At 37.4% G+C, this 15,450-nt stretch overlaps 1 protein-coding gene across 1 annotated transcript in view; it reads left to right on the top strand.

The window, feature by feature from the left end:
• The window catches only part of LOC126188566 (uncharacterized), a 134,604-nt gene that overhangs the window by 47,244 nt on the left and 71,910 nt on the right, over positions 1 to 15,450 (top strand). Inside the window, exons 2-4 of the mRNA XM_049930167.1 lie at positions 661 to 804; positions 9,612 to 9,827; positions 10,346 to 10,612. Of these exons, the coding sequence (XP_049786124.1) occupies positions 661 to 804; positions 9,612 to 9,827; positions 10,346 to 10,612 (627 nt within the window). The remainder of the gene's footprint in view (positions 1 to 660; positions 805 to 9,611; positions 9,828 to 10,345; positions 10,613 to 15,450) is intronic.

Genomic DNA, 15,450 nt, shown 5'->3' with positions numbered 1-15,450 from the left:
CCCCTGTTCACAAGTTTGGGTATTTTAACATTGGCCTCTCACTATATATATTCCTGTCATTTCTTGTTAACAATATTAGCTTATTCCCAAGAATAAGCAGCTTTCACTCAGTTAATACTCAGCAGAAATCAAACCTACATTTGGATTGGAATTCCTTAACTCTCGTGCAGAAAGGTGTGCAGCATAGTGCTGCATCCTTTTTCAATAAGCTACCGCTTGAATTCAAAAACGTTAGCAGTAATCCATGTGCTTTCAAATTGAAACTGAAGAGTTTCCTCATGGGACACTCCTATTCTGTCGAGGAGTTCCTTGAAAAATTAAGCTGATTCGTATTTTATTGTTGATTGCGTTTAATTAAACTTATGGATTGACTTTTTTTGGGTTCATAAACATTTTATTTTTATCTGTTATTACTTTTGTGTTGTAATTTCATGTACTGACATGTCCCAGGACCTTGGAGATTTGCTCCTCAATTTGGTCCTACTGAACTTGATCTATAAATAAATAAAATAAATAAAAAATTGGGCCTAATGTGTTACTTGCTTCGCCAGAAGAATATGTCTGTATGTTTTTATGATTACTATTATTTTTTTGAATAGCCTTCCTAAATTATAAAACTGTGTTCTGAATTTAAAGTCGGGTTTTATTTTCTTCTTCTAGTCAGATCGTAAGATGGTTCGCTACGGAGAATATTCACCCCTGAACCCAACTTGCAGAACATCTAGCAAGCTGCTTCTGGGGATTGGGGAGTATGATGAAAGGAAGCGCCTATTAGAAGAAAAAAAGAAGCAGGAACATAAACAGGTTAAAAATTAATATTTTGTAATGGATCTACAAAATGTTTCCTAGTTCAGCACTTCATTGTTGCATATGCTGTCATATTTATCATTTGAATGGACCTTTTAAACAATTTTATAAAATTACACAGCTGTGTTTTCTTCTTTGGTAACATCTGATTTTTATCAATTAAGAGATCCTGTTAGTCTATTTTTGGTAACTTTTGTTGTTGCTGGAGTAAGTCATAGGCAAGGTTTTGAAATTCTTCCATTCATTGCCGTGCAGTGCTCGCCATTTGAGCATAATCAGAGTGTTAAAAGTCAAACTGGAATTGATCAAGGAGATTTTTCATGTGTGTTTTAGTGATATTAAATAATGTACTACCAAGACCTACAACTTACTAAATGAATATTTATTTACTGTTAAAGTTTTCCAATTTTTTGAAGTATTAGGTGCAACCGTTGCTTAAAGTTTTAATCATGAGACATCTACATCTACATCTACATCCATACTCCGCAAGCCACCTGACGGTGTGTGGCGGAGGGTACCTTGAGTACCTCTATCGGTTCTCCCTTCTATTCCAGTCTCGTATTGTTCGTGGAAAGAAGGATTGTCGGTATGCCTCTGTGTGGGCTCTAATCTCTCTGATTTTATCCTCTTGGTCTCTTCGCGAGATATACGTAGGAGGGAGCAATATACTGCTTGACTCTTCGGTGAAGGTATGTTCTCGAAACTTCAACAAAAGCCCGTACCGAGCTACTGAGCGTCTCTCCTGCAGAGTCTTCCACTGGAGTTTATGTATCATCTCCGTAACGCTTTCGCGATTACTAAATGATCCTGTAACGAAGCGTGCTGCTCTCCGTTGGATCTTCTCTATATCTTCTATCAACCCTATCTGGTACGGATCCCACACTGCTGAGCAGTATTCAAGCAGTGGGCAAACATCTGTTTGTATCCTGCAGCAACAAGTCAGACCTCATGTATAATTTTCAGAATCTGTATGTCACTAAGGAAATTTAAAATAAGAATATGGAATTCATTTTTGTACATAATTTGCTTCTATTTATGTCTCTCTTGCTGTAAGCCTCAAGCTTCCAACCAATTTGTCAGTGAGCTGTTGTGTACCTATTTCATGACAGTTTCAGTGCTATAGTAAATTTTGATAAGAAATGTTAGAGTTTATCACCTTCATTAAAAAAGTAAACAGACTATAGCATCTCATTTCAATTTTCTGTCTATGGTATGTGAAAACATGACAGCTCAGGTAGTGGAATCGATGCACGAGGCTGACACATAATTGGGGTATGTACTACCACAGGTATGATTACCTAAAAATCTAGCAACACACAGTGGTAAAAGTTGTAAGGAAGCTCCTGTGGCTGGGTTAGGTTAAAAACAATAAAATTGTATGTTCCACATAAGACATCTTGCAGTGAATAAGGATATTAATGGTTACCTGTAGTGTGTTATCGTGAGCGAGTAAAAGTATGTCGTAGATGGTGTGCTTTTGTGGCCTTGCACTTGCTTACTCAACTGAATAATCAGTGATTGAACACCATTCGTAGTATAAGGACAATTCAAGATAGGGGGGAGGGGGGGGGGCATTGTCATACTGAATTGCTTACAGCTCTGTAACAGCCAGCCACCAGAAGGGTAGTATTGCTAACATGGGGTAGCAGTGCTGACAAGAGGTCAATTCGCTTCTCAGGCAAATCAGTAGAATTTGTGATATATTGAAGGAATTCAAAAATTTTACATTTAAGCAGGATGTCCACTTAGGCTTGTGGAGCCTGTACTTAGATAGAGCTCACAAAGGTTATAAAGAGTATATTGTTAACTGTTCTTTGAGGAAGAATGATTGCTTAATAGAATCAGTTTATGGGTTCATAAACATAAAGAGCAGATTGAAAATTGTCATGCATGTAGGAAAATTGGAGTAAGGTGATATGGAGTTACACTGGGGAAACAGTCGTGATCACCAGTTTAGTATTGGAGGGCATCATGGAGGGTAAAAATCGTAGAGGGAGACCAAGAGATGAATACACTAAGCAGATTCAGAAGGATGTAGGCTGCAGTAGGTACTGGGAGATGAAGAAGCTTGCACAGGATAGAGTAGCATGGAGAGCTGCATCAAACCAGTCTCAGGACTGAAGACCACAACAACAATATTTATTTATTTATTTTTCTCCCAGCTATGAACTTGATCCATGTTCTGCACTTGGGCACCGCAAATGTGGTGGTGTGCTTCCAGGTCTAATAACATAGCCTGTATGAACTTCTCACAAATTCAGTTTTCTTCAACAGTCGCCACAATGTAGGTCTTCATACTTTATATTCTTGACCACTTTAGCTTGTAAGGCTCTTCTTGGACTTGTGCACCGACCACATTTTAGTTGCACTTTGTCACCAAAATTTTTCAACACTTACTTTTATTTATTGTGCATGGTCTCCTTCGAAATATTCTCCTCGAAAAATTTATACACTGCTCCCAACACCATTTCCATGTAGGGAAGCAGTCTTGGTATATCTCTTGCTGGACCACATGAATTGCTGTTTTATATTTTCTATTGTTGCAAAGCTTCATCCTTTCAACAGGGTTTTCAACTGTGGAAATAAAGAGAGTCCACAGGGAACTGGTCTGGGGAGTACGGAAGATGAGGCGACACAGTAATTTCGTGTTTTGTGCAATAGTTACACACTGACATGGATGAGTGTGCGGGTGTATTATTGTGATGCAAGAGCCATGAATTCTCACACCACATTTCAGGCTGCTTCCTTCTCACATTTTCTCGCAGGCGCCAAAACACATCCCAATAGTACCATCAATTAACAGTTTGCCTCTGTGGTACGAATTCATGATGAACCAATCCTTCAAAGTCAAAGAAATCTATCAGCATGGATTTGACATTTGACGTGACCTGACGAGCTTGTTTTCCTTTTTGTCTTGGAAAACTTTTCCTGACCCATTGTGAAGATTGAACCTTTGTCTCAATATTATAACCATAGATCCACATGTCATCAGCAGTTATGATTCTCTTAAGGAACATCTCATTCTCATTTTAGCGATCCAAAAGCTCTTCAGAGATTGGGAGGCAGAGGTCTTTCTGATGTTGACGTGTGAGCCGTGGGATGAACTTTGGCGGCAACATAATGCATTCAGTATGCCTTGTCAAGATTTTGTGACACAATCAGACTGAATTGTTACATCCTTCAGCAATCTCTCGGACAGTCAGTGTTCAATTGGCACGCACAGTTTCATCAATGTTCCTGGCATGAGCATCGTTGGTAGATGTCGAAGGGCATCCTGAATGAGGATCATCTTTAACTTGCGTCCAGCCATTTTTAAACCGTGTGAATTATTCGTAACACAGAGTGCGGCTTAAGGATTCTTCACCATAGGTGTCCGGCATCATTTGGTGAGTCTCTGTAAAGGCTTTCTTTAATTCCATCAAAATTTAATGCAGATGTGTTGCTCCTCTAACTCTGTCATCTCAAAATTCGCAAACTGTTTAACATAACTCAAGAGAGCACTGAACAATAACTAACAAACAAGCAACAATGAAACTTCCAGCAGTTACACATTTAACAAAGATGTGTGCAGGGATGCCAACTGCAATTTGCTCTAGCACGCCATTGGTATGCAATTGCAAATGTTCCGGAAGTTTTTGAATAGACCTCATGTAGAATAGATCATGATTAACATAGGAATTGTGAATAAATTTAAGTGTTCAGAAGGATGAGTTTACATCACACAGCAGTGTGAAGGCTTTCCCTTCACCAGCATGCAAGCCTTCAGCAAACTTGCACTAGATGAGGAGAATGCAGAAGCAGCTTGGCAGGAGGAAGCACGGCAGTAATAACTGCAGGTGAAACAGACAGGTCATTAACCAACTCCTCAGATGAACCTGACCAAGTTTCCAACCATCTGTCTGCACATCACGTCAAACAGCATGAACATTATTGGTCAATTGTACTTCTGTAACAGCAGGTGATGCTCCTTACATATGCTTATTTGGCAGTCTACTGTACTGCCGCTGTTTGCTTTATTGCACCCTTTAATCTGCTATTTTATTTCTCTGCTTTTTATGTTTATTACTGTATTTCTTTTAATTTTAAAATTGCACTGTAGTTTTATAAAGTTTATGAAGTTGTGATTAAGAAGTGTAAGGGATCCTGATAGCCTAAAAATAGCTACTAGTCAGAAAAGGCAACTTATTGTGTGCTCAGTCGAACAGACTTGACAAAGGTGAGTCTATTACTAACTTAGCCTCTGTGATGAGTGTTGGAGTGACAATTGTTAAAGACTGGAAAAGTATCTTGAAACCTTTTTGTTAATTTTAGACAATGCTTTAGAAACCAGAAAACTGTTCAAGACTGGAAAAGTATCTTGAAACTTTTTTGTTAACTTTAGACATTTTAGACAATGGTTTAGAAACCAGAACAACATTGAAAAAACCCAAAATGGAGCTCTTGGATGACGCCATGAAGGTTTGGTTTTGTCAGTAACGATGGAAGGCAGCCCCACTTTCAGGCTCTCATTAAACAAGAAGCATTTCAAGTTGTTGAGGGAATAGGGTTGTGATATTTCTGAAGCAATGAAAACCTCAACATAGAAGATGGAATTTACATAGTTGCGCAAGCTTGAGAACAACTTCAGAAAACCAGTCTACAAAAATCATGGAAGGTGGTTTGTCGTGACTTAAACAAAGAGCAAGAACTTACAGAAACTAATGAGTCAGACACTGTATAATCAGTCACTGATTTGCAAACTCGTCAGATTTACAAGTATATCCAACCTGCTGATGTAGAGTGACAGCTAGCAGAAGTTGAAGTTGCTGCTGTTGCTGTTGTAAATCAAGAACTGGAAGATGATCATATCATCGATCTTGTCTTCTAACAATATAGTGTTGAGCAAGAGGAGTCAGATGATGAATAAAAGGAAGAAGATGAAAATATCAGCCCCTCTTCAGCAAAGAATGTGTTAGAGACTGCTCTCAAATATTTGGAACAACAGCCAACCACTACAGCTGTGGATGTTTTGTGGCCAAGGAAGTGGCATGATGCAGCCACAAAGTAAAAAGGTTTAAGAAATTTAAACAAAAATAAATGTTACACATTTCAAGTCAATTTTCAGTGCTAAAATTTTCTGAGTTCTTTCATGTTTATTAGAACTATAATTCTTTCATGTTTATTAGAACTATAATTTTTTTATTTAATTTTGAGTTATTACATAGATTTGATCTCTGTGAATGACTTGTTTCATTCTGCCCTGAATAACTGACCTTTTTAATGTTCCAACCAAGCCCTGCTCCCAAACATGACTGTTAAATGAGGTTCCACTGTATGTGGATGGCTTTTCCATTAACAGTAAGTTTAAAAAAACTGGTTGTATATGACCCGGGACAACCGGGAGACCCGGGAAAAACCTGGGAATTTTTTCATCCAGGAGAAAACTCGGAAAAACTCGGGGAATTTTTGTGTTTAGTTTTCAGTTAAGTTTTTGTGATTTTATCTGGTAAGAAATAATACTTTAACAAAGTGTATTACTGTATCCCGCTAACTCATAATAATACTGCAGCAATAAAACATGAACGAGAGAAAAAACGAAAATAAAAACTTAAATTGCAAAGGAAATGCGCCATATACAACAACAAAACACAGTGCTCATACAAGTATCTGCCAACAGTAAAATGTGTCAACGGCTTTAGGAGGAGTATGCAGTGCTTCGTTACAACAAATTGCCTCCGATGAGTGTGACGTCACAACTGTTTACTTTATATTAGGTTGAGCAGTTGCGAGTGGACTCATGCACATGCACATTAGTCGCACATGTGTAGTACCTTGTCCCACTTCTGGCTACAAAAGTGTGGCAGGAAGTAGCATGATGCTACCAGAAAAAATATTACTGGCGCATGCAACCTGCCAGATTCACTGGGGTCACACCGGGGTATCTGCCCTAGGCGGCAATTTCAGTCGAGCATTAATCCCCCTGCAGAATAATGAAGTTATTTTTGTCGGTTTGCTAAAGAAATTTGGCTTTGATTAATCTTTCCTGCTGAAGCAGTCAATTTATTGGAAATGAAGTGTTTAATTCCACACTATTGGCTAGTTTCAACTGTTCGCTGAATTTCAAAAGAGCAGGTTTTCATCTTCTAGCACATACGACATTATGCCATTATAAAGAATCAAAAATGAGGTGACACAATACCAGTACTACAAGAACATTTACATCCGAATCTGGATGTATGAAATGTACACTTTAAGCCGAATTATGCATTTTAGTATGGTTCACGAAATTCCGATGCTCTTGGGGTATCCTCTGATGTCTTGTCTCTTTTATGACATAATGTAAGATCTTTTAATGTTTTACATGTACGAACATACGGGCTTCCTGCATCATCATAGCTGCACAAGCGTGGTGATGCCTGTTACCTGGCGCTCTTTGGCAACTGCTGAAAGGAACCTCTTCCTAACAGGTCGCGGGAAAATATTGCGAATGGTTGTTTGAAAAGCGTTACTTTCAAAGTGAATTTCCTTTTACGCATGATGAATTATGTGCGAAAATGTACGATAAATTTCTTAAATCCCAGAGCGTTTACCTCTCATTTAAAAATCAACTCTTTGAGGACGACTATTTAGGGAAAATTTCAAGCCCAGAAGATCAGACATTTATGTCATTATTAAAAATTTTACTGGCACATTCGTGTGATTTTATCTTAAAGTGTAACACGTGGAAAAAAAAATACCTATTGCTACTGGCTGACTACATTACACGTCTTCGCGTCTTATGCTCTGTATATCTGCTGTCATTGGCTAGTGAGATCACATGACATGAGCCATGACTGACTCACAAAACTGCATCGGAATCTCTCTTTTTTTGCCCCCTTGGCCGCGTGTACACCCTGAAAAACTTTACAGTGTAAAAGATTATTTATAACTGAAATAAAATTATTGTGCAGTGATTAAAACTGAACAAAAGCTTCATTTTAATAGCTAATGTTATTTGTGGAATGTATTATCAAGTGTGTTCATTATTCAGATTTCAAGTGTCAAAAGTCATAAGAGCTGGCTTGAAAAGTGATTTGAAGAAAGACAACTGAAAATTGTGAGCATGCATGGGACAGTATGTAAAGTAATAAGTTGGTGCCAACAGAATTTTGATAATTTTCTACTGCTCGTTTAAAGTCATTTGTAGTGTAACGTTGTCTTCGGGATTGCATAGTAACAAATATTAGAAAGGAAAATTATTATAAAATTGGGAAAAGCCATGGATTTTTAACAGAAATTAGTAATAAATATTTCAGCATCTGTATCACTGAGTGTTCTGTTCCAAGTGAAATGCAAATTGGCACAAAAACGACATGTTGATAGAGAAAACACAGCCCATAGAGAACAAAATTGTGAATAATGGTTCCCTGCTGTCCCTTCACTGGGCGCGACGGGATTGCATATGAAAATACAGTGATAGCGAGGCTGGAAGCCAGGTCCCTGTTAAGTTGTAAAAAAATTCTGGAATTCTTGAAAGATGATAGCATCAAATTCACGTGGTCATAACTACATTTCAGTTTAGTAGTAGTACCACGATCATCCCATCCCCCCACTCCAGTTGACTGTTCCATGGCTCTATCACTGGTGATTCTCATACCATGGACCAGTCTCTTACCTGGATTCCATTGAGCTTGCCACTGGTGGGATTGACTTTTTCAAACTAAATGTATGGTGATGTAGGTTAAGATCCCAGGTATCACATCCTGTGGCCATTCATACTCGGGTTAGCCCTCGTTTGTGAATAATTGATGAAAAAAAAAATTCAAAATTCTGGGTGATGCTGAATAGTGTTAAAAAAGTTATATTACATAGCGTGGTTGTGCGGTGTAAAACCCTTACCCTATCCATTGGATAGGGTAAGGGTTTTACAAACAGGGGCTTGGGTTTGAATCTTGTCAAGTGTATTAAATTTTCTATTTTTAAATCTTTATCGAAATGACTTTGATCATTATTTTTATTCAATTAATTGGTTTAAATGTATTCTGTTTTATTTCTGTTCATTTGTCACGTAATTTAATCACCGTATGAACTTTTTTGTGTTTCATTTTTTCTTCATTTAATTCTTTTTCCACTCACAATTTTTGTGAATGTGAATTTAGTTAAATTTATGTATTATAATATTCAATTATTTGAAAATTTCAATCCATCAGTTAAAAAGAAGAGACGAAATAATCTGTATATATTGAATGTGTAATGGTGTGAAAAATGTATTTTTTACATTGAGATGTGCCTGTTTTTTGCTTAGTAATTGTCAAACAAACATTTGAAAGAAAGTCTAAATTCCTATTGCACTATGAACAAAATAACAAAGATGAAGATTTAAATGGTAGAAGGGTTTATAAGTAAAACAAAATCCAAGCAAAATAAGGAGCAGATGTAATGATTGCAATAACATGGATGAAAAAATAGGATGTCAAAAGAAATTAAATTGAAATTAATGCATAAAATTAATTAAAATGAGCAAAGATTTCAAGTGAAAGATGAATGATAGGAAGAGGAATGAGAGCAAATGAAGAGGTTGAGTGTATGATTAAAATGACATGGCAAAAGAATGGAGATGAAAATTACATTTAAATCAATTAATTGAATAAAAATGATTAGTCATTTCAATAAAGATTTAAAAATGTACCCACACAAAATTTCTGTCTACTAGCATCACTCATGTAAGTCTACTGCATATATTAATGTGTACGGAGTGGTGGACAGTAACAGTTAAAATTTTGAATCCTTTGCAGAGCTGTTTGACTGAGTTTTTCTCGTCTTTTACTAATTTTTTGTTTCTGTAGGTCCGCCCAGCTAGAAAAGAATGCTCCCAACCATCCAGTATGCAAAATTATATTGCGCCTGCAGCCCCAAAATTCTCTTCCTCTGTTGCTGATAAATCTGTCCAAGTTGAATGTGATGCTGCCAATGATCAGAATAAACTTCGTCGTACATATGTTGATCAGTGTGTACAGGTGACTGAACCACCAGCAGTGGATATTCGTGATGATCTATTGAAGGTAAAATGTAGCTCAAAGGAATATGAATGTACAAGAATTATTTCTAATATTGTTTTGATTTTAAGTAACAGACCACTCAATAAAAATAGTAGAGTACAACATGACATTCTTTGTAACAGAAGCTAGCTCTAGTGCTCTCTCTCTCTCTCTCTCTCTCTCTCTCCATGTTGTATGATACCATAGGTCAGATTTATATAACTGCATGTAAAACGTTGCTACACTAGTTTTTATTTGGGCACAATCTTCTACACTAAAGCTTTATAAATTATAAATATCATGATGGGACCCTGTAAAAATTACCATTGGTTTTTCATTTGTTAAAGCATTTATTGGTAGTAGAAGTACCTACTAAATTTCAGTTTTCTATTTTGCAGATATTAAATACAATCAGAGAATTGTGTTGAAACATGCAATTACACAGTATTCATAAATTACTTATTGTGCTTGTCTAGCATTAGCATTTGTATCAGTGTAATTTCTGCTTTATCATATATGATTACAATATGCCAAAATTCTAGGATGACTATGGAATTCCATACAAAAGCAATCAAAAAAGAAAATATATCGGTGGACTTCACGATTTAGAAGTTGCTGCAGATGAAAAGCTGAGCCTCAATATTGAAGACAGTACTGTAAAGAATTCCATTGATTTTAGCATGCTGAGCCCTAGAGATAGGAGACTGATGGAATTTTGTGGCAGTGGCAGTTATAACCCAAGCTTTTATGAGAAGTGGAAATCTCCTACAAGAACTGTTGCTGAAAAGGATGCTGGTTTAGCTGCAGAGGTAAAAAATTGAGTTGTAATTAAGCAATAGAATTACTGTCAAACCTGTTTAAAATGCAGCGTGCACTGGGGGAAAAAAACCTTTGATATAAATGTCAGAAATGTCAAGAACACCAGTAGCTGTAATTTCATCTCAAATTTGTCAGTCGATTTCAGTGTTACAGTACCGTATTTACTTGAATCTAAGCCGCACTTTTTTTCCGGTTTTTATAATCCAAAAAACTGCCTGCCACTTAGAATCGAGTGCAAAGCAAGCGGAAGTTCTGAATAATGTTGATAGGTTCCGCCACAACTAACTTCTGCCGTCGAATATATGTAGCGCTACACAGGCATCCTTTGTAGGCACAAAGATAAATACTGGCGCCAAAACCTCTGCATCAGTAAATAAAAAATAAAAAAATAAAAAAATAAAAAAATAAAAAAATTGGAAGACGAGCATTTTTCTCCGCCCGAGTTTCGACCACTGCATTTTCATACATTATCCAACGAAGTAAATACAAATTCCGCATTGTTCATCTTCGAATTTCAATGTACTACGAAAATCCGACTGGTAATACTGGGATTTTTGTCAATATGGCCAACTCTACGTTCTGAATTTTTTCCTACCTGTGAGAAGAGATGGTTGCTAATAGGAACCTGATGAAATGTGAATCACATGCAGTATTCTCTTCACCACAAGAATAATACGAATATAAACATTTTGCCATGTATTCTTTCGTGTTTGCTTCTATCTCATTTAAATCCTGTCTGCCAAATAAACTACGAAACTAGAGTGAGACAACAGCAAACGCGGAAGAATATACGTATCGTGGCATGTTTATATTCGTATTACTCTTATGCCTAATAGTGATACAGTCAGAAATGAAGCACGGCTACTGACTAGATTTTTAAATCTAAGATGACTAATTTCTGTGCAGCATTTGATGTACTAAAGAAGCGGCCGCAAAGATTTTCAAACGGAGAAAAATTTTCGCCCAACTCTCGTTCAGAACATGTTATATCATACGCAGTCTATTATTTGGTTCTTGTTGATCATTATCAAAGAAAGCAGCAGTGTAAGTAACAACAAATAGCGGTCTCTTGCCATTGTTTCGCTAATGTGACGATTCCTCTCTTTTTTAATTGTAGGCGGCGGTAGCGTGCACAAAAGCAAGCCATGCCGCGAGCAGCGACAGGCCGTAAACACGCACTATCAGAATGCGACAAACAATGCATGACACAGTATAGTAATGCATTTTCAGCTTAGAGTGACTGACATAAACACCTATAACATTGAAAACGGCACTTATCAGATCAAAGCAAAATAAGCAATCGATTCAAACCAGATGAAGCACGTGAAAAAGGAAGGGTATCCGTATAAATACGGATGGAGCGCCTGATGCATAGCAATGGCTACCTGATAAAGCTTAACTGCTAAGCTTTCGACTCGAACCAAACTACTGTAGCTGTATCGTCATTCATTCGACCTAAATTGTGTCTCATATTACAATGGACCAACTTTGTTTCGATTTGGAGGTGCGGCCTAAAACTTTTCTCTCCCCTAGAATTTCGAGTCTCAAATTTCAGGTGCGGCTTAGATTTGGGAATTTTTTTTTCCCCTTATTTCGAGTCTCATATTTCAGGTGCGGCTTAGATTCGAGTGCGGCTTAGATTTGAGTAAATACGGTACTTCATCATCAGGCTCTGTGTACCAGATAACATATGTGTGTCATATATGAAAATAACTGGACTTGGCTCCAGCTCTTGTGTGACAGCATTTGCACGTGACAACACCTCAGACACAACTTCAGTTGTGTTTGAGATGATGTGTACAAATTCCTTTTGAGCAAGAACTGGTGAGAAGGGTGATTATTTTCACACACAACATGCATATGGTTGTCGTTGAGGAAATTCAGCCGTTATCTGGTATAGAGGGCCTGACGATGGCATATTGTAATGCTGAAACTGGTAGCTAATAAATTGGAGATAAAATTGCAGCTGATGGAGCTTTTGACATTTTATCGTACATATCAGCTGTGTTTCTACCATTCACTAAAGCATGAATGGGTGCACCTAAGTTTGATATCAATGTCTGAGCAGGTCATAAGATGTTAAATTGAACAAAATTTAGCAAGTAAGTTAAGACAAAAAGTGCAAAGTTGTGGAGATATGGCCACAAAGCAGCAGCAACTCAGTAACAGAAGTGCACAATTATGTAAATTTATCATAACATCTGTTATGCTAGATAGCACAGGAACTGGTTGAATTGCTTCAGATTACTTAAGCAGAACAGTTACAGCTAGACAATGTTCACATTCATGTGCTAGACTGGTTAACTTAGAAGAGGTCTTTTTACTCTTAGCTTTGCAGCACATATCTTGATAGTTAAATATCCATGCTAAGAACAATATTTTAGTAACATTTAGCAACTCAGATTCCCTGCCCAACCTGAGCATCAGTATGGAACAGTTTCAGTAAATAATGCAGCCCCTCACTTGTCTGGTGGTGCTCCTTGAAGTCTTCAATAGGCACCGTTGATAATAGGACTGTTGACTTCCCCTGTGTTCACATTTTTTATTTGGATTGCATCCTGGGCTCCTTGCACTTGCTTACAATGACTATCACTATGCACTTGCTTCTGGCTAACTGCTTACTTTGTGAATTCTGCTGTCATCAATCACAGAATCTACATTTTTGTTCCACTGGTCTCTGTGTCATCACCAGTGCAGGTGATTGTAAACTTAGTTCTCCTACACTGAGTAGAATATCAAAGGGGCAACAAGGACTTTCTCCTTTCCATAGAGCAGCTATTCACATGGATTCTGAGTTTCCACAATTGTGGCAGCAATAAGTGAAGCATCAGCTAGACAAATTGTGGGAATTTCAATAGCAATAGCAGGAATTACAACTGTTGCAAAACCAACAACTGTCTGCAGCTGCAGCATCAACTCCTTTCTCTCAACTATCTGCTTGCTTCAACAGGCAAGTGAGAGTTGGGAGGTCTATTTACATTGTTTTGTTGTTGACTAGGCAAGTCAAATAACTGACACTGAATGTCAGAGTGCACACCTATTGTCTTCTAGTAATAAATTGTACAAAGTGGTGGAAAATCTACACTCACTCTTGAACCCCAGCAGTTTGAGGTTTTCAGATGTTTGTGGTTTAATGACTGACTGTTAAGTCACCAAATTCCATAATTTGCAGTTAGGCTCAAATTTAATCAGTGTATTAAACAGTGTAAGCAAATGTTGGATTGCCATTAGGCTTAACACACAAATGTGATTTTTCTTGTAAACAGTGTAGCTCTTAGTATGCAAAATTATTAATCCATGATGTTATAGGTATGTATAACTCTTGATAGTGAAGTTATTGTGAAGGCTTTAAGGCCATCTGTTCCAACCATGAGCAATGTGCTAAAAATTGCTGAAGCTCAAAAGAAGCTCATCAGCACAAGCTGTGTTCCACAATACTTCTGGTATCAGCATGTTCTTCAATCAACAAATGACAACCAGTCAATGTTGTCATCTGATTTACCGAGCACAGTCACCTGGTAGACTGGAAAGGCAGGACTCATAATGGTCAGGCCCCCTATTGTTGGGAAAAGCACACAGGTAAAAGCATTTTGTTAGCCATTTCTTCAGCATCTGTATGATCCACTAAAGTGGGTCAAACAAACCTGTGAATGTTGATGCTGCCCTTCTCTGTATATGTTCAATATCCCCTGTCAGTTTTATTTGGTACTGGCCCCACACACTTGAACAGTATTCTAGATGGGTCACATGAGTCATATGTAAGCAGTATCCTTTATAGATTGATTGTATTTTCCAAGTTCTCTAACAATAAACCGAAGTCCACTACCTGTATTACCCACAACTGAGTATATGTGATTATTCCATTTCATATCCCTACAAAGTGTTACACGCAGGCATTTGTAAGAGTTGGCCAATTCCAGCTGTATTTCACTGATATTATAGTCATAGTGTGAAGTGCACTGTTTTACATTTCTGAATATTTACAATAAGTTGCCAGTGTTTGTACCACTTTGAAATCTTATCAAGCTCTGACTAAATATCTATGCAGATTCTTTCAGGCAGTACTTCACTGTAAATAACTCCATTGTGTGCTAAAAACCTGGGGTTACTATGTATATTGTCTGTGATTTCATTAATATACAACATGAACAACAAGGGTTCCAACATACTTCCCTGGTGAATACCTGAAGTGAACAATGGCTCTCCATCCAAAATAACATACTACTTCTTCCTTGCCAAAAAAATCCTCAATCCAGTCACAAATTTCCCCTAATAACTCATATGAGTGTAGTTTCGACAATAAGCTTAGATGTGGTGTTGAGTCAAACTCTTGTCAGAAATTGAGGAATATTGCTTCTACCTGACTGCCTTGATCCATGGCTTTCAGTGTGCCATGTAAGAAAGGTGCGAGTTGAGTTGCACATGATTGATGCTTTCAAAATTCATGCTTGTTGGCATGAAGGAGTTTATTCTGTTTGAGACACCTCTTTTACTTGAGCTTGGGATATATTCTAAGACTCTGTGACAAATAAATGTTAAGGAATTGGAAGATAGTTTTGTGGATCTCGTCTACTACCATTCTTGTTAATGAGTATGACATATGTGTTTCTCTAAGTACTGGACATGTTTTTTTTTTTTCATTTGAGGGATCTACAGCAGATTATAGTTAAGAGGGGCTAACTCAGCTGCAGATTCAGTACAGAATCTGATAGTGTTTCCATTGGACCCAGGAGCTTTGTTCAATTTCAACTGTTTGTCAACATCACTGCACTAACAATTATTTCACTTATCTTTTGAGTGGTATGAGGATTAAATTGAGGCAATTCTC

Source organism: Schistocerca cancellata, chromosome 5, assembly GCF_023864275.1.
Source record: "Schistocerca cancellata isolate TAMUIC-IGC-003103 chromosome 5, iqSchCanc2.1, whole genome shotgun sequence".
Lineage (NCBI taxonomy): Eukaryota > Metazoa > Arthropoda > Insecta > Orthoptera > Acrididae > Schistocerca > Schistocerca cancellata.
This window is presented reverse-complemented; position numbering and strand designations above follow the sequence as displayed.